The sequence below is a fragment of the Dermacentor silvarum genome, chromosome 1 (genome assembly GCF_013339745.2).
Source record: "Dermacentor silvarum isolate Dsil-2018 chromosome 1, BIME_Dsil_1.4, whole genome shotgun sequence".
NCBI classification, from domain to species: domain Eukaryota; kingdom Metazoa; phylum Arthropoda; class Arachnida; order Ixodida; family Ixodidae; genus Dermacentor; species Dermacentor silvarum.
Window position 1 is genome coordinate 26,915,126 of NC_051154.1, and position 18,285 is coordinate 26,933,410.

General features: G+C 42.4%; 1 protein-coding gene across 1 annotated transcript in view; it reads left to right on the plus strand.

Moving 5' to 3' along the window:
• The window catches only part of LOC119458674 (programmed cell death protein 4), a 33,990-nt gene extending 23,301 nt beyond the window's left edge, over positions 1-10,689 (plus strand). Inside the window, exons 9-10 of the mRNA XM_037720540.2 lie at positions 8,749-8,888; positions 10,365-10,689. Of these exons, the coding sequence (XP_037576468.1) occupies positions 8,749-8,888; positions 10,365-10,425 (201 nt within the window). The 3' untranslated portion in view covers positions 10,426-10,689. The remainder of the gene's footprint in view (positions 1-8,748; positions 8,889-10,364) is intronic.
• Positions 10,690-18,285: the final 7,596 nt, after the last annotated feature.

Sequence of the window (18,285 nt, forward strand, 5' to 3'; positions counted from 1 at the left end):
CAACAAATTCGTACTTGCGAAGCGCAGAACGGAAGTGAATAATAAATGGGAAGAAGTTTTCGTAAAGAAGCCGATGCTGATAGACAGGCACAATGTGGGCATGCTCGGTGTCAATAAATCGGACCAGCTCAGTGGGACCTACAATGTACAAAGATACAGAAACTGCAAATTGTGCTATGAAGAACGGAAAGTTGAACAAAAGAAAACTGACCGTTTTCTGAGAGACATGGACCGCAAACTTGTGCTTCACCACATCACGCAACTGCTTTGCGCGGTGGCATGATAGCCACTAGGGCTACCATATTCCTTTGTATAAAAATAACTTGTGCAGATAGAAAGCTTATATTTGCAGGCATGTTGTATATAGACTTTTCCTTCAAAATGTATATTTCGAAATTTTTTTATGTTCTCTTGGAGCAAAACAGCACCAATGTCTTACGGAGTTTTCTTATTTTTGTTACAAATTTTTTTATTAAATAATTTTTTTTAAAGAATTGTTAATGTTTGCTTGAAAATAATACCATTAGAAAGCACATTCCTTCTTCTTAATATTGATACCACACATTCCAATATCAAGCATTTGGTGTAGCAGTAAAAAAAAAAATTTGCTAGACTACCGTACTTTCCGGTGTATAAGACGCGTTTTTTTCTGAATTTTTCTTCGGTGCGTCTTTTTTAAGACGCACCTATCTTAAAGCGACTTATGTAGCTTTTTTTTTTTTTTTTGGAAAAGCTGCCGTCAAAATCGGATTCAATGTTATGGCCACGCAAAGCGCGCTGGTTGACTTAATTGCTACAGGTTCTGTGCGCACAATTGAGGTGGCGGGTACGTTCTTCTCGTGATTAACTTCCGGAGAGCCATGCAAGGATGGAGCAGCAACGCAAGCGGTGGCAGGCCACCCTCGAATTCGTCGCATCTGCAGATTGCTGTCAAGATACAGCGTGCGCCACTGTGCAAACTATGCAGTTGCTACCAGAGTACAAGCCGCACCCCTTCCTCCCACGCTGCCTTCCCGCTTTCTTCCCTTGTGCGCGATTCGGCTCACTGTCGAACGCTTTCACTCGCACATACAACATGCGGCGCCCGGGGACAATGTTATCGCCCTTGGACTTTATACGGAACATCGTGGCAACCACGATGGCAGAAATGCGCCTCGAGTATATAGCACCCATACGCGTAACCCGCGTTCACGAAGTGAAACGTAACTGTAATTTTTTTTTTTTTTTATATATAGCTTACCGGACGAACAGGTGCGTCTTATACACCGGTGCGACTTATATATGTTTTTTTCCGGAAAAACTGCCGTTTTGAAGGAGTTGCGTCTTATACAAAGTTGCAACTTATAGATCGGAAAATACGGTACCCAAAAACTGCCTATTTTCCCACAGACAAGAAAGTGTTGAAAAGGTCTGGACATGTGCAGAGAAGTGTTACAACTGTAGGGACCTGTTCCTACCCTTAGGGGCTACGGGTAGGAACGTGTGAAGAGTTTGCAGGTGAACTTTCTTATTTACGAGAAGATTTTCGTGAAATTTGTGTGTCTTGCATATTTTGATGTGCAGATTGCAAAAACGTAATTCTTTTTGCTTAGGATGAGTAGCAGTGCTCCCACTCATGCGCCAGATTGCACCTTATGAGATTTCCTGCGCCATCCTGATAAAAATCCACGATTTTGTGCCAAAGTGTGCCAAAATTAGCGCCTGCGCATTACGTGTGTGGCCGCAGTGGCCCGCAGACGTGCGTAGCGCGCATGACTAAAGCGGCTTCATAAAACGAACGGCAACTAATAATTCGGGCTCGATGGGGACCGCCTTAAAGTACAAATAATTGGGAGCTGAAAATATCCCAATTGGCCACAAAATAACTGAATTTATTCCGCCAGTGGCTAAAAAAGACATTATTATTGGTTGACCACTTTCGGGGATACGTTCACTTTCGCGGGATTTCGCGTCAATAGCGTCAGCGTCGGCATACTTAGGAGTCTACCAGGAACGCTATCATCTGTCGACGTGTCCAGTGCTAGTCGCGCGAAATGTCGCGAAAGTGAAAGTATCCCGGAAAGGGATCGTCCGAAAATAAAGCCGAAGTTTGTCAACGCGGTCCTGCGCGCATGTACACTTGCCTATCATCTGGTCGGTCCATATCTCCACCATTGTTATGCTGTCACCACAAATAGACGAAAGTACGATTAATGCATGCACCGAATCTTCAACCTATGGCAACAGGACCGCGATTTTGTAGCGATGCTTTTTCCGCTGCCGCTCCTTGCGCTTCGTCAGTGGTATAAAAGCGGCGCTCCGCCTGCGTTATATGGTATCAGCCGGCAGGGAACGGTGTATGATAAGGGCGGCATATAGAATCTAGCGGAATGCACAGCTACCAAATCGCCTCGCAGGAGTCGATCGCGCTATCATAGCCGAATGACGGCATTTTTTTTTTGAAACAGTCACTGTCCTCATCGGCGGAGACATCAAGGCTGTAATCGGCGCCGCCTAAACAACATAAGTCGCCGCGACCATGTCGCTAGTTAACACGTCAATGAATAAACGGTGGACGCGTGGAGCCAACCCGAATGCACTCCCAAATGGCTTGCCGGAGTTCGCTTGCCCGACAGTTTGGGCGCGGTAGGTGTTAGATTCAGGTGTCGGCAACATGGCCTACCACCATGCTGCGGCGATGCCAGCGACGTATCCATGCGAAAATATTGCTATTTCCGCTCAACTCGGCGGTCAAATTAGCATGCAGTCGTGCAGGCAGAGTCCGAATTGTATAGAATGGTGTACCTTAAGGTGTCCGAAATTTCAGTCGTACTTATACTTTAAATTTATGGGCCAGTGATGGTGCCTCAAAGTAGTCCGAATAATCGAGCTTGTTTGAATTGCTGGTGTCGAAATAATCGGTCGGCGCCAGTTGTGAATCGGCCAGTTGCCGAACAGAAGCTTCAGCTTTACGAGGAAAAACAGACCGTTGAAAAGTACCTGCTGTCGTTTGAAGCAATGACTGAGCGTTACGAGAGGCTTATCAAGGCTGGCCTGGCTCAGAAAAGCATTGAGGACATTGTCTGGCCAGGTGTTTCTGACTGATGCTAGAGCCTTGCTGAAAACATAGTGTCAGCTGTCATTGAAAAAAATCATACGATGTAAAAGGCAACATCTGAGCAGCTTCACTAAACTTGAAATAAACTAATTACAACACACTATGTGAACAGGTTTCTTGTCTTCATTTAAATTAAAGGGAAACTCATGTATTTAGAGGCAGAGCAACATTGTTTTATAGCAAGCAATTACTTTCTGAATAATGGTTGTCAATTTTAAGTGTTTGAAATAGCTTAGGACGTGTCCAGCATCTGGCATTTATTAGCTCCAAAGTGCTCCGAAATCTGTATCTGGATGCTCCAAACTGCTCCAAAATTAAGATTTTGCTGCTCCAAAAATTGCTCCAAATCTCAGTTTTTCAGTGGCAGCACTGTAAGTAGAGACTGGGTTCTTTTGTTTGGAGAAAATTTAGCACCTACACAAAAAAACTAAACATAGTGGTTAAAATATTAAAATGCAGTCAAACTGCAATAGATAATACAATATAATGAAATTCTCAATATAACGAAGTATTTAAATTTTCATAAGAATAAATGTATTTAAAACCCCAGTATAGCAAAGTGTGTTTATACACCATTGCAATATAACGAAATTTCACTGCCATCTCGAACAAATAAATACCTAGACAATAAATGGAAAGTTCCACAGACACAGTCAAATGGTTGAATTACAAGGGCCTACTTACGAACGAACCTCCCAAATTGTGCACCGAGCGACTGCTGAAGCGTAGCAGCGTCATTTTCCATGTTCAGCGCATACGCAGACCACACTCCTGTTTAGAGGTAATTTGTACAGTGCAAAGAGTGGCCATGCCGAGATTGCATGGCATCATGTGTACTGTCTTCCTGCGTGATTAGCACTGGGGGTTGCATAATCTTGAATTTCTGAGATTCATTGAAGCGAGAGCACCCCGCTGCTGGCACTTTTCATGGTAGCCGTTGTCCCACTGCGGGCGACACTATCAGTCACGGGGGCAGAGTGGACGTGAAAGCGTGGCTGGCTTTGCTTAATTTGCACCACTGATGTGAGGATATTGTTGACACGCGATGAAATTGTATCTTTCGTTGCTGACTGTCAAATTCAAATTTTTTTTTTTCGCATTCAAATTCACCCTTTTCAATTGCTTGATAAATCAGAAAATCTTGTGGCCCCTTCCGTGTAAAAAAAAAAAAAAAACATTGATTGGCGAATGTACTTATTGCATAAAAGGTTGAATTTCAATACAATGAAATTTTGATATAACAACGCAAATTGCCAATTTTACCAACTTCATTATATCGAGGTTTAATTGTAATCTAGAATGTCTAAGGTATAAACCTGTGTAGCAGGTCAATTTGAAGTAGAGTTAAGGCTCATCAAAGTTGCCTGAAAAAATTGCCATCTTGATTGTGAAATCTCACATTATGGCATGCCTCATAATCAGATGGTTTTGGCACCATAATTTAGTGAAAGGAATATTAAATTAAAATTGGGCTTAGTGCACACTCCATGTATTTATATTCTAGGTAAAAAAAATGATTGCTAATTAAAAGAAAATATATTATCTCCAAACTTGCAAGTGTGTCAAAACTGTTTTGAGAAATCAAGGAAAGACATTTGAAGGCATATTTATTGGTACAAAACTAATAAAATCCTTATCTAATGAATCCTATTGAAAGGAACAGTCTCTGAAATGCGAAAATGGCAAAACTGAAAATATGATCTTTGGGTCAATTTTCTGTCTTGCAACCTGCCCCCTTAAATGTGCCTTATTCATTCTGTAGGAATAACCTGGCAGTTTTTCCCTCGGGCAAGGACATTTAAAATTCTTGCCATTATTGGGTACCGAGTGCTTGCCTGACATGCTACCTGAAACAACCTCAAGAAGTTCATTGTTATCACTTTGTGTGCCGGTATTCTTACTTACCTAAAAACTACACGGCTTGTTTTTCTGAAAAGTTATACTCAGTACACTACAGTACAGTACAGTTGACTTCCGTTGATTTGATCCTGACGGGACGGGCGAAACTGGTCTATTTATACAGTGAGTCAAATTAAACAAAAGGCAGAAAACGTCATTGATTCACTCTGGCAATATTTGCTTTTAAAGTTAGGTTCGCCTTAATACAAGCGTGTTATGGTGGTGAAGCATACCAAGCGGCAAAGGTGCCACTGTTAGGGGACATAGCTCGTGTTCCTTCGCACATGCACATGTGCCGCTAGATGCTCATGAGTGCATATTATTTTGACAATTGTTTTCAACTGATATCAAGTGCAACCTAATCTTCACCACCGTTGGTTGCTTTTACCTATCAGTGCTTTGACAGCTTATGCACAAATTATTACAAGCAATCCTACCCGTCCTGTGGGCTTTTCATCCACAGAAAAGCATGCAATTGATTACAAACCAACCTTTGACCGAAGCTTGAGTAGCTGTCTGAGCTCTTACATTTTGAACATCACCTGTTCAAGTGCCCTTATTCTTTACTGTACAATATTGCGCAAGATTTCAAATTACTGTATAGCGCGTACAGGAACTAAATGCATGGAGGCTCCAGTGCCAGTCGAACGCACGCTAGACCACCTTACTTGCCCAAAAAAGTTGATCGAACGAAATATTCAAGTCTTGGGAGGCTTCTGCATGCTCCCTGACCTGCCTAAAGAATGCAGTAAAAGATGAACCAGGTGCCTGCTGCATTGAGTAAAAACAAATGCTCCCTGTACAATAGGAATTACCCATTTTCACATTTGCGAAGCTACTGCTTTCTCGCATAGCATGGGCATCAGTATATAATTTTTTTGCATGATCTGACTTACTAAAATTTGGAATAGGGAAGCAGGTGCATATTTTGTATATTTCAATTTCTTTAACACTCAGTATTTAAGCTGAAAATAGCAAATTATTAATGTCATTTATTTTCCTTGAAATGATACTTTGAAGTCTCACATTAGAATTCTCAAACTTTTCTGAGCAATTATTACTACTATACATCTATTCAAAACACCAGTGATCAGGTTTTATACAGTGTAGACCGCTTATAACGTAAGTCACCAGAGTCGCGAATATCCGCATTATAACAAAAACAACTATTTTATTGCAATAATGGACACTCCAGGCGCATTTCTGCTGTCGCTGTCACCATGCTCTAGTTTCCGTATTCTCTTACTAAATAAATTAACAAGCATGGTGTCACGCGCGCACAAGCAAAAACATGAACACATCTCGCTCGTTGACCACGGAAATGAACTGTTAAAACGCTCGAGTGACGAAGCGCAGCAAGCAAATTGGCCTTCGTGCTATGAAGCCTCTCGCTTCAACGCAACCTATAAGTGGCGAAAACACGGCGCGCGGCAGGCTTTCCCTATCGCAGATTGCTTTCAAGATAGGGCCAAGGCGATCGTATCGCCGAAGTGCATCGTCGCAGATTACGTCCCGTTTCGGTCCACTGAAACCGTTCCGCATTGCTTTGCTGGCGAAAACCCTCTCCTTCTGTTTGCGCCAGTCCCGAACGCAAGTTTCGGATTCTGCCAACGCCCGTGATGCGGCCCGATTTCCGTCCATCTCCGCAGACATGATCACTTTCCTTTTAAATGCGTCTACGGTAGCAAGGCACGAGAGTACCTAGGCGCAACATGCGTGCGAGGTGGTCATTTTGATATGCCGACGTCTATATGGTAACTCGATTCTAACGCGCACACAGTTTTTGGACCTGTTTTATCGGAATAAAAATTTCGCCTTAGATTCGAGTAAATACGGTATTTGTGGTATGAGGGGGAGCGTTTGCCGTCTAGGTTGACTGCTGAGCTTGCAGGCAGCCGCACTGTAACCGGTATTTCGTGTCCCACAACTGCACTATAAGCGATATGCGTATACATAGAGTGCTATGGGAAAATTATCGGGAGTCAGAAAAGACCGTATTATATCCGGTCCTGCACTATAAGTGGTTACGTTATAAGTGGTCTATACTGTAATAATATGTATCGCAGTATACGTTGCGGCTACTACGTCTTGAAATAAAATGTGAAAACATAAAAGCACCGAAAATGATCACAATTCTTGTGGTAACAAGAGTACAATTCAGGAACGCACACTAGGTCTGATATACAAGACACATGGCGTCAAAACAAGGGCTCAAATTGCCACAGCAACGTCATAAACAGCTCTGAATGGCTGCCAGTATGCTTATTAAGCATCTCAGTGCTCGTACTGTGACCAGAGACTGCGCGTGCACTCTTGTATAATGGTTACTATGTTCCGTGGCAATGGCCCCTTTCTATTCTTGGTACACTTCATGGCTATATTGCTGAGAAGCTTACCAGTCAAGTTCGAATTATTCAGCGAAGGCTAATTTTGAGATCGATATAACGGACGTTTGGGCCCATAAAAATGTATGGGTGCAGCCGTGACATTTGGTCAGGGTCGAATTAGGTAACCAAAAAATCTAATTAATGGAAGTCTACTGTATCACAAGGCTTGCATGATTACATAGTTGAAGCTCATAGGGAAATGTAATTTGTAAAATGTTTCTTTGCGGTTTACTACATAATTTTATTCATTGAAGTCTTAAAGATGGGCAAATATGTTTTTTTCAGCAAATGGGGTAAGAAGGTCTGTTGCTGGCATGATACTTTGCTGCTGGGCATCGATATAGTGAAAGAAGTGTAAGGAGGCTCATCAGTAGTTCAGTTTGGCTTCAAGAGCCCAGCTAGTCCTTTATGTGATGTTTTCCACCATTGACAACCTTGGCAGATTTTTATGTAGTGTTTTACATTATAAAGGCCATTGCTTGTTGTTGAGCAGTTCTCGTTTCTGAAATTTTGCTGAACCTTCTTAGTGAAATGTAGAGCCTATTCATCCTTCCACATTTGCAAAAGCGTCTACTGTACTTAATCTGAGCAAAATTGTTGCTTACTTTTGTAGTCTCACATGTTCCAGCTGTCCAGTTGGTCAGCAACTATAGTGCACTCAGTAAGAAAGCTAATTTAACTCTTTCCCTACCGTGCCCATTGGGAGTTGTTAGCCCGCTACCAATAGTTTGAAACGTAGCTTTCGATACCTTCCGTGCCACTCACAGACACACTGTGCCACCGGACGTGAAGGAGGCTAACTATATTATTGTTTTCGAAGCAGTTCGCATTTTTCCCGCCTGGCGATAATTTTTGAACGTGCTCCAACGTTTCGCAATCGTCAAAGTAGAAAGTAAAGGCAGCGGCACATGCACGCTTCGAGAGATAGATCTCGTGGTTCCGCTGTGTCTGCGGCTGATTTTATCGATGTATTGAGCAGTAGTGAGTCTGAGGATGCTGCCTTTTCGTCGGACTTTGACTCTGAGAGCGACGATGCAAACAGCCCAGGAACATTGGCGGCCGCAGCCCAGCACACCTGTTCAATTAAAAATTTAGATTTTTTCAGAGATAGTGCCTATTAGACAATACATTTTGTATATCTCATAATTTTTGTTACATTTCTTTCTTAGTAGATACAAGTGTGTCTTTACAAAATTTGTTCAATTTTATCCCACAATCTTGATTCTGGCGATTTATATCTTTTTTATGACATACTACCTTAAATGATTGGTATTGCATTCTGTTTTGCAAAAGTGAACATGCTAAGGGGAAAATTAAGTAATCAATATTTTTGGCTTTTCTGTACATGAGTATTACTTGTTTCAGGGTTTTGACAGGGTTTTCCAGGAAATGCCAGATATTTGTATTGATGTGCCTCCTGCTTATACAGTCTTAGAGAAGTTCATAGGCAAGTGCTCAGGCATAGGCTTCTTGTCTCCAGATATTGCCAAGGCAATGCCTACAAGGTAAGTGTTTTCAGTAACAAGTTCTCTCAAACAACACGACACTATTGAGTGCCATATCTCTTCACTGCACTTTGAGTGCCGTAACTTGTATTCTCATATCAGTAATGCTTCAAAGGCACTGTTGCCGGCTGAAAATTTGGACTCAACGGGAATCGCCTGAAAGTCCAAAATATCGGAATCGCCAGACAACAAGTGACTTCGTTCAGCAAGTGGCCCAAAAAAAAGTGTTGATTTCTCGGATTATTGCTTTCGGGGATACCTTCACTTTTGCGTGGCTAGCATCAGACACATCGGCGTCTATGACCAATCGCACTCTTGGCACAATCGCAAGCATGCTGTCTAATTACATCAGGAATGCCTTCATCTTATGACATGCTCAATGTTAGTCATGTGTAAGTCGAAAGTTTAAAGTATCGTCAAAGGTGATAGTCCGAGAATACAGCCCAAGTTTTTCTGTGTGTTGCTGCATGCATATATGCTTGCCTGTGACCTGGTCAGTCCGCATTTTGACCATTGTCATGCTGTCGCTACAGATAGACACACAGTCAATTCATGCACCAAACGTTGATCGCCTGGCAACATAACAAAAGTAATGATCGCGGGATTTTTTGGTAACAGTTGCCCTCTGGCACCATCCTCGAGTCAGCGCTGCCCTTGACGGCGTTGACATAGAGATTGGAGTTGGTGCTGCATCAAACTGCTTGAAGTATCTGGTACTGTGTGGCAATTAACACACGAATGAACAAACTCTGGACTCGCGGCTAGAACACCGGAGGAACACTCCTAAAAAAAATGCAACTTTTACCTTAGTGGCTTGGTTTAGGTGTGGTCGGTGTTGAATTGGCTAGGTTTTGCTCATTTTATTTTTGAGGAAATGCTGGCAACATGATGGAAATGTATCAAAGCCAAAATATTGCTATTTCTTCTCGATTCTGGTCAATTTAGCATGCAGTCATGGAGCAGAGTTCGAATTATCGAACTCTGCCGCACGAAATTTAGGTCTATGGAGCTGGTAGTGGTGCCGCGAAGCTGTCCAATTAATCTACTATGTCTGAATTGTCAGTCAGTGACTGTGTAGGACATGAATTGTTAGTCAGTGACTGTGTAGGACATGTTGAAATAAGTGGTTAAATAGAAGAAATGGTATGTGTAGTTGTCACTGTGCAGTTTTCTAAAACATGCTCATTGTGTCGTGGGTCACTTGGGGGATGTCGCAGGCATACCTGCAGTGCAGGAGTAATTTCTGCAAAAAAAAAAATCGGGTGAAAATTATTGTTTCACTGGCTTTCGTATTGCATGAAGAGCATTCAGGGCTGAACAAACATTGTACAGCTTATCAGTAACCAAGTGTACAACATGTAGTTTTACTTTTGATAAAGATCAAAACTTGCCATATTTCTTGTATTGGAAGCAAATAACGGAAAAGTGAAACTGTTCTTTGTGGTGATGGCATATGAACATTTTCACTCTTTTCAGGGGACGCAAACGGTTTGTTTCGGAGGGAGATGGAGGTCGCCTCAAAGAGGATGCTTACTGAGGAGGGCGCATGGTCCGATTTGCAGTGTACAATCCCCTTTGGAGATGTCCCCCTCTTCTTTTTTTCTCTGTTCTTTCTTTCTTTCTTTTTTTTTCTCCTTTGCATATTGTTTTGCCTCCGACTAGAGGTGTTTAGAAACCATTTCATGGCACCATTCTTCATACACTGCTGTGTTGGACAACACTCGTTACTGGATGGGCTTCTGTGCCATGTTGTACCCTCTCTGTACCTGCAGGCGTTTTCCATTAAACGTCTACCAAGTCACCAAGTGTTTTGTCAGTACACAGTTGAGGCTGTGAAGATTCATGCAGATTTTAGCGTGCCTAATTTCAAATTGGCTGCCTCTGCCCCTTTCTTCCACGCATGTGAGCAAACTGCTTAATAGCCTGCCTATGGCATTGCACTGCTGAGCTCAAGTTCACAAGTTAGATCCCAGCTGCGGAGGCTGCATATCGGTGGAGTCCTTTCTGGAGTCCCATGGCGTGCCTCATAATTCGATTGTGGTTTTGACACATAGAACACTAGGTTTTAGTTTATACCCCTGTCATACAGGCACTCGAAAGTCTTTTGAGCAAAAAGACTTCTCCCAAAAAAGAGTTTCGCCCGCAGACACACGACAGTGAGCGATCTCTTTTTCAGAAGCGGTCTTTTCTGGAAGAGGAGTTCGCCGATCTCCTTTACGGCCGAAGAGGAGTAGCCTCAAAACCAGTGGGCACCAGCAATTATCATATATTAAAGAAAATAATCGAATCCATAATTTTCTGTCGCCTAGGATCATCATAAAAAATAATTTTATGTCGCGCAGAAGGTGTAGTAAACCAAGTAATGCTCGTTTTCTTCTGTACTCTCGTAAGCAGGTCAAACGGGCTGGGGATGTCACGTGATGATGCTCTTTAAACTACTACAATAAATCTTTATATTAACGTTTATGTTAAATTTATTTGAAAAACATGTAAACAATAAATTTTTACTTTATATTTCGAGATACATGTTTTTTTTTTTTTTGGTTGGTATTGTTTCGAACGCTAGCGCCACGCTTTCGGTAGTGTGTCCAGAAGGAAACACTAAAAGGAGATCGTCGGCGCCGTGTGTCTGCTGCGCACCACCTCTTCATTCAAAAGTCTTTCAGCTTGGTAAAAGACCGCTTGCGTAAGAGAGTTTTTGCGTGCTCGTGTGACAGGGGTATTAGTTTCTAAACTGATAAATACAATTTGCTTAGTCTTGGAATTAATATAGACTGTATAAAGGTGTCCAAATTCAAATGCCCATCCTCTGTCCTGTGTAAAAAAAAAAAAAGAACCATTGATGAGTTGTTTTTGATTGTGGAAATCATTGAAAGAAAAGTTACCACATATATAAAGGGCCATGGCATGGGTGTTATTGATTGGTGTCCCAAAGCAACACATAAAAACATAAATGTTCTTACATTCCATTCTCTTCAAAATTTAGCTGCAGCTTATTGAACATCCAGCCTTGTGCTTGGCAGCATAGTGCCTAGCCATTGAGCTAGCACAGCAGCTTGGCACGAATAAATAGAATCGAAATTTTTTAGGGTTGAATTTGCTGCAAGATACCGTGCCATAATTTTCAACCATGTAGAAAAAAAAAGTAAGGTTGACAAGAAAAACAAAAATCTTACTTATGTTGAGTGAATAAAGTGTGAGCTAGTTTTGGAACTTTATTACAAAGCAAAGTGACCTCTGCAAATAATTGGTGTCCAAAACATGGTGGCCGTGTTTTGAAGAGGAATGGTATTCCGCTGGATGCGGCTTTTTCAACCTATGTTGCTGCAGAGGGCCACTAACCGGTAACTGTTTGTTCAAGCAGCCATGAGGGGTGGCAATTAACCATTAGTAACTGGAAACACTTGCGTGATTTGAAGAAATGAGTGTTGCTCTCATAGGAGGCGGGTGGAAGCAGGCACAGTCAGAGTGTATGTGTTTTTGAATTCTTGACCGAGCGAGACCGAGCCCTTACGAACTTACATCTATCCCTTACTAATGCCGATGGTGGTGGCAGCACTGGAAGCCCAGGAGGAGCTATGTTTGCCAAATTGTCTGCTGTGGCGCCAGTTGCAGTCCCGACTTGCTACAAATGTGCATTCATTTTTTGCACGCTGGAAACTGTTACTGCTATCTGTTCCTACCCTTCAAAAACCGTGTGTGGTGTGCAGAGGTAAAATTTTTTTTTCCAAGAATTGACAAGTAGCTCTGCTCTTGACCTGCGTCACCAAAGCTTGCTGCTCATTGGGCCACATGTCGCCTGGCACAGTAGCAAATTAGCCGCCAGAAGCAGGATGTCTGTTTGATTTGCATGCATCATGTGGATCAGTTATAAGGTGGTGCACCCTGCCATTCGTTTTCAGCAGCGTAGCCTGCTGCCCTCTTGACTCTGCCGTTCATTTTGAATAGTGCAGGGCTGGTTAAAGGTTTTCTGAACACACTCTAATGGCAGAGCTGACTTGGTGCAGGTGTAAAGGTGTTGAGCAGCAGCGCAGCGAATTATACTGCACACAGGTGCAAGTGCTGTGGAAGCCCTGCTTATGCCAGCCTGCTGTGTCTGTGCAACACTTGGTGTTGAGAATGTGCAGCCTGCATCCAAACAGTACATGTTGTGTATTTGCACATGATATAGCTGTCTGTGTTAGTCAAACTAATCCTATTTCAGATTAAGGGCATGCCCCGGAACCCAGAAAAGAAAAAAAAAAAAAAGGAAAAACAGCATGTTAATTAACAAAGGCATGACAAGTTCAGTCCAGAATACTGACCTTCTACAGCATGTTGTATTTAGAAAAAAATATGCTGTCTGATTGTTCATGGCACAAGAACGGTTGGCCGTTAATGGCATGTTAATATTTCTCATTGGCAGAGACCATGTAGTTCCAGGCTTTTACCCGTTTCTGTGCGTTTATTTTTGCTTCTTGCACAAAAAGGATATTGCTGTCTGGTCTTTAAGATCAAACACCTAATTTGCGTACCTGCAGGTGGGGGCCTTATCTGCCCCATACCTGCAGTACGGATGCCATATGTGCAGTGTCTGTACTGTGCCACTACTGGTGCCTGCATCGGGCATGACAGTGAGCTTAAGTCACATGCTTGTCTGTGCTTGGCAAGTTTCGTCCCCGTACAAGAGTCTTTGCTTTGGTAGGCATTCTAGGTCTGTTCAGTTTGCCTGCACTACCTGAACCGGTTCACGAGGTTATGCTGCACCCTGCCATTAGTTTCAGCTGTGCAGCAGTGGTGCCGTCTCAACTATGCCGTTTTTTTTTATTTCGTTATAGCGCAGGCAGAACGACAGGGACGCAGAAAAGCATATTACACAGAGATATGCCGTCTGTTTTAAAAGGTGCTGGGCTTTTCATAATTTTTCTGCACGTACAGGCTGCATTGGTACAGTTGTGAAGCAGCAGCGCTGCAGACGATACATCATACGAGCGCAAGCGCAGTTGTAACCCCCCTTACGCGCGTCTGCTGTGTATAAGCAAGTGTGGGGTGTATATTTACACCTCAGGAGTTGATATCAGAGGTTCAGGACCTCTCAAAACTTACGCACTCTGTGCACATTAGTTGGACAAAACATAACATCTGCGCAACATCTACACCTCGGCATTTGTTTGGAGTGTTGTGCTGTGCCTGCACCACAAAAATTGAGCTGAACAATTTATGAACCTTTCGTGAGCTGCCGTGAACTAGCTGTGAGCAAGGCTCAAGTATCATCCATGCACACCACATAGGTGCAGGTGAGTGTCATTGCTATTCAAGGATAAGAATGTGTTAGTTTTGGGAAAATACTAACAAGCATGTGTTCTCAAGAAAAACATTTTCTTTAGGTCATGCAGAAGTGATGAATAGATCAAATGTTAAAAACCAGTAAAGTGTATCTAACCACGGCCGCTTTTTGTACGCCGTACCCAGACAACGGTCAACGCAAGTGGTGGCGCCACGGCGGGTCACGCCGTTTTCGATGCACGCGACAGGCCGCACATTTTTTTTAATCCAGCGGCCGTGATCGAACATGGGAGTGATAAATAGATGAAATGTTAAAAACTAGTAAAGTGGACAGTATCCAACATTCATGTGCATATTATATGCACAGGAGAGTTGAATCCAGGAGAGTTTACGCAGAGGCCGTGGTTAAGTACGTCTGCCGAACCCTCGAGAGACCGTCTCGTCGCAGTGTTCTACTTGAATGGGTCCAGTCCTGTAGCTAGCTGTAGGTAGTTCTCTCGAGGACGGTGGGAATGCCGAATTATTGCTGAAATTGAGCTGACTGAATTAATTGGCTTATTTTTTCACGTTTTTCTTAAGGTGGCGGTCCCACTCCGGCGGCACGAGCACCTCGTTTTCAGTACTTTTGGAGCAACCGTGGCGGCTCTTCTGCTTGGGATATGAAGTTGTTGTATATACCATAACAAAGCTTAATTCTTGTAGATTCCAACTATATGTAATCTAAAGAAATTGATTAATGTGATTTAGAAATAAATATTCAAGAACAAGCATGAGATACATGGTTTTTCCGAACTGTGTCTCATTTGTGACCATATTTAGAAGAAACTACCGCATTTACTACGTTCCGGCTTGCTCTGTAGCTTTAGGACATATTTATCTATTTCCTAGACGTAGCAAAATACTGTTGAATTTTTACTTTTTGGATAATTTGCTTTCGAAAATTGCCAAATATTGCAATCTTCTGTTGTAAACAGCCCGACAACTACATGCTCAAGGAAGCTAAATTTTGGATAAAGTAGAATTCAAGGAATTTCCATTTAGGACGCGAAATTTCATTCATGTACCTTTATTAGTTTTAAACCGCCGCTTCGTAGCTCCAGTACCTTCCTGCAAAAATGGGCAAAAGTAGAACCAGAAATATAAATATTGCTCAATTTCGGCTGCATTATTAGGAAAACTAATAAAGATACATGAATCCGGTCCCACTCCGGCGGCTCGTGCCGCTGGAGTGGGACCGCCACCTTAAGCATAGAAAAACATGCGAAAGATGTCCACATATAATTAGATATGAAATGTCTTCAAAGGTGCACTAAATCTTGTAAAAATTGGCACATCGAATGTAAAATTAAGCTTGCGACATAGTTTGTTTCATATTATCCACATAGCGCGCGCCTATGCTTAAGTCAGTCGGACAGCAGAGCGTATTTTAGTTATGTAGACTCTGGTTGAAATATTCTGCGATATTGGAGTAGGCCCAGAGGAGACTTGTAATGAGACAATTGCAATGTTTGCGTGAAAAAAATGTCTTGGCAGTGAAATCTTGTGCTTCTCATTCACTGGACCAATGCCATGCAAAAGCTTTCGTGCACTTCACTGTTGGAGCAAAGCGGAGCCATAGAGAAATATACTTTATGGAGGAGCTCCATTTATGTGGCAGTATAAAGTTTTCAGTTTTATACAGTAGTAGCACAGAACACCCATACAAACTTGTAGTATGGCTGAGGCAAAGACCCTATGTGCTGTTGAGTGTTTCAGTGACCTAATCTGGGGTGGGAATGCTTGCAAGAAATAGTACTTTACAAAAGTCTCTGTGACAACATTGCACAGCATTTTCACCAGCACAGAAAACTTGAGGCTAAAGCCACAACTGAAACGCATTCCTAGTGTGGACACAAATAGTTCGGATTTGTTTACGACCCTGTTGCTGAGCACAAGGCTTTGGATTTGATTCCCTAGCACAGCTGCTGCATTCCGGTGGGTGCAAAATACAAAATTGTATGCGTAGATGCAGGTGCACAAGAATCTCGGGTGGTCAAAATTAATCAGGAGCTCCCGCCGGTACATGTACCTAGCTTGTGCATTGCACTGTGACCGTGAACTCTATAATTTTATTTTATTTACCCTGTACATTTATGAATATGTACTAGTAGTGACACATACAGTAGGTGTGTTTGTGAGCAATATTTTGTTAAAAAAAAAAAATTCTGTATGCTTTAAGATGAACTGGAGTAAGCTTACCCAGCACCTCCACCAGATGCAATGGGGATGTTTGCCTAGCAGCACTCGACCTATCGTTTCAACGGTAGAGCGAAACAAGTCAAAGGGAGCTATGGCGAAGCGGGCAAGCAAGCGTTGCTTCTCCTCTTCTTCCTTAATTCACCAGCACCGTGGCCCAGTGCCTTCAGTACACTACATTTGTGCATGATTATTCTGAGCGGTGTCATTGAAGTAGAATGTGTACCTTGTTAGGTATTTTAGAAACTTAAAAAAATCTTCATAAGATGTAATATCTTAAATCCACGTGCATGCTCTCATAATTTCAATTAAATATTATTCATCAATTAAAAACATGGCTGAGTTGCCCTAACATTTGCAGCGTGTGCAACTGTGAGACGTTTGCATGCACAACCACCACGGGGGGCATCTGGTGAGAGCTGGGGGTGGAAGTTCACACAGAAAGCTGGTCATACTTGAACACAGTGAATTATGTCCTATGTCAAAGGACAAACACCCTGGACATTGTCGTACGCAACATATCACAATGACAAACTCTGCGCTAGATATAACTAAGCTCTAAGCATGTACTTGTACAACAAGAATGCACCTTTAGTTATTTCCCAGAGCATCATCATGATTCATGCGATTGTGTCATCATCATTAGCTTATTAAAAAAAAAAAAAAAAACGTATGTCCTCGGCAGGACGAAGGCCTCTCGCCCCTGTCTTGCGCTAGCAGATTCCAACTTGCGCCTGCGAAATTCCTAATTTTATCACCCCACCTAGTTTTCTGCTGTCTTCGAATGAGCTTCCCTTCCGTTGGCACCCATTCTGTAACTCTAATAGCCTGCCCAGCTCCACTTTTTTTCTCTTAATGTCAGCTACAATATTGGATATCTCCGTTTGCTGTCTGACCCACATTACTCTCTTTCTGTCCCATAATGTTATGCTTAACATTTTCGTTCCATCGCTCTTTGTGTAACTTGTTCTCGGGCTTCGTTGTTAATCTCCAAGTCTCGACCCCATATGTTAGCACCGCTCGAATGCAATGATTGTACACTTTTCAACGGCAGTGGTAAGCTCCCAGTTGTGATTTGGCAATGCTTCCCGTATGCACGTAAAGCCATTTTTATTCTTCTGTAAATTTCCTTCTCCATGTTAAGGGTCGCTTGTGAGTAATTGGCCTAGATAAACATACCCGTACACAGATTGCAGAAGCTGGCTACCAATCACGAATCTTCATTCTCTTGCCAGGCTATTGAACATTATCCTTTGTCTTCTGCATATTAATCTTCAGCTCCACGTTTAGACTTTCTCGGTTAAGGTCCTCAATCATTTATTGTAATTCATCCCCAGTGTTGCTGAACAGGACAATGTCATCTGCGAACCGAAGGTTGCCGAGATATTTGCAGTTGATCCTCACTCCTAAGCCTTCTCATTCTAATAGCTTGAATAGCTAAGCATGCAGTGAATAGCATTGGAGAGATTGTGTCTCCTTGCCCGAACCCTTTCTTGATAGATAACTTTCTACTTTTCTTGTGGAGAACCAAGGTTGCTGTACAATACTTGTAGATAGTTCCCAAGATATTCACGTATGTCTCCTGTACTCCTCGATTATGCAATGCCTCTGTGACTGCTGGTATCTCTACTGAATCAAATGCCTTTTCATAATCTATGAAAGCCATATATAGAGGCTGATTGTACTCTGCAGATTTCTCGATTACTTGATTGACGACATGGATATTATCCATTGTAGAATATCTCTTCCCGAAGCCAGCCTCTCTTGGTTGAATGAGGTCGTGTTGCCTCAATTCTATTGGAAATTATCTTAGTGAATATTTTATACAATACTGAAAGCAAGCTAATGGACCTGTGATTGTGTACATATGCAGTAAACTTAGCAGGCTGAAAGGTTC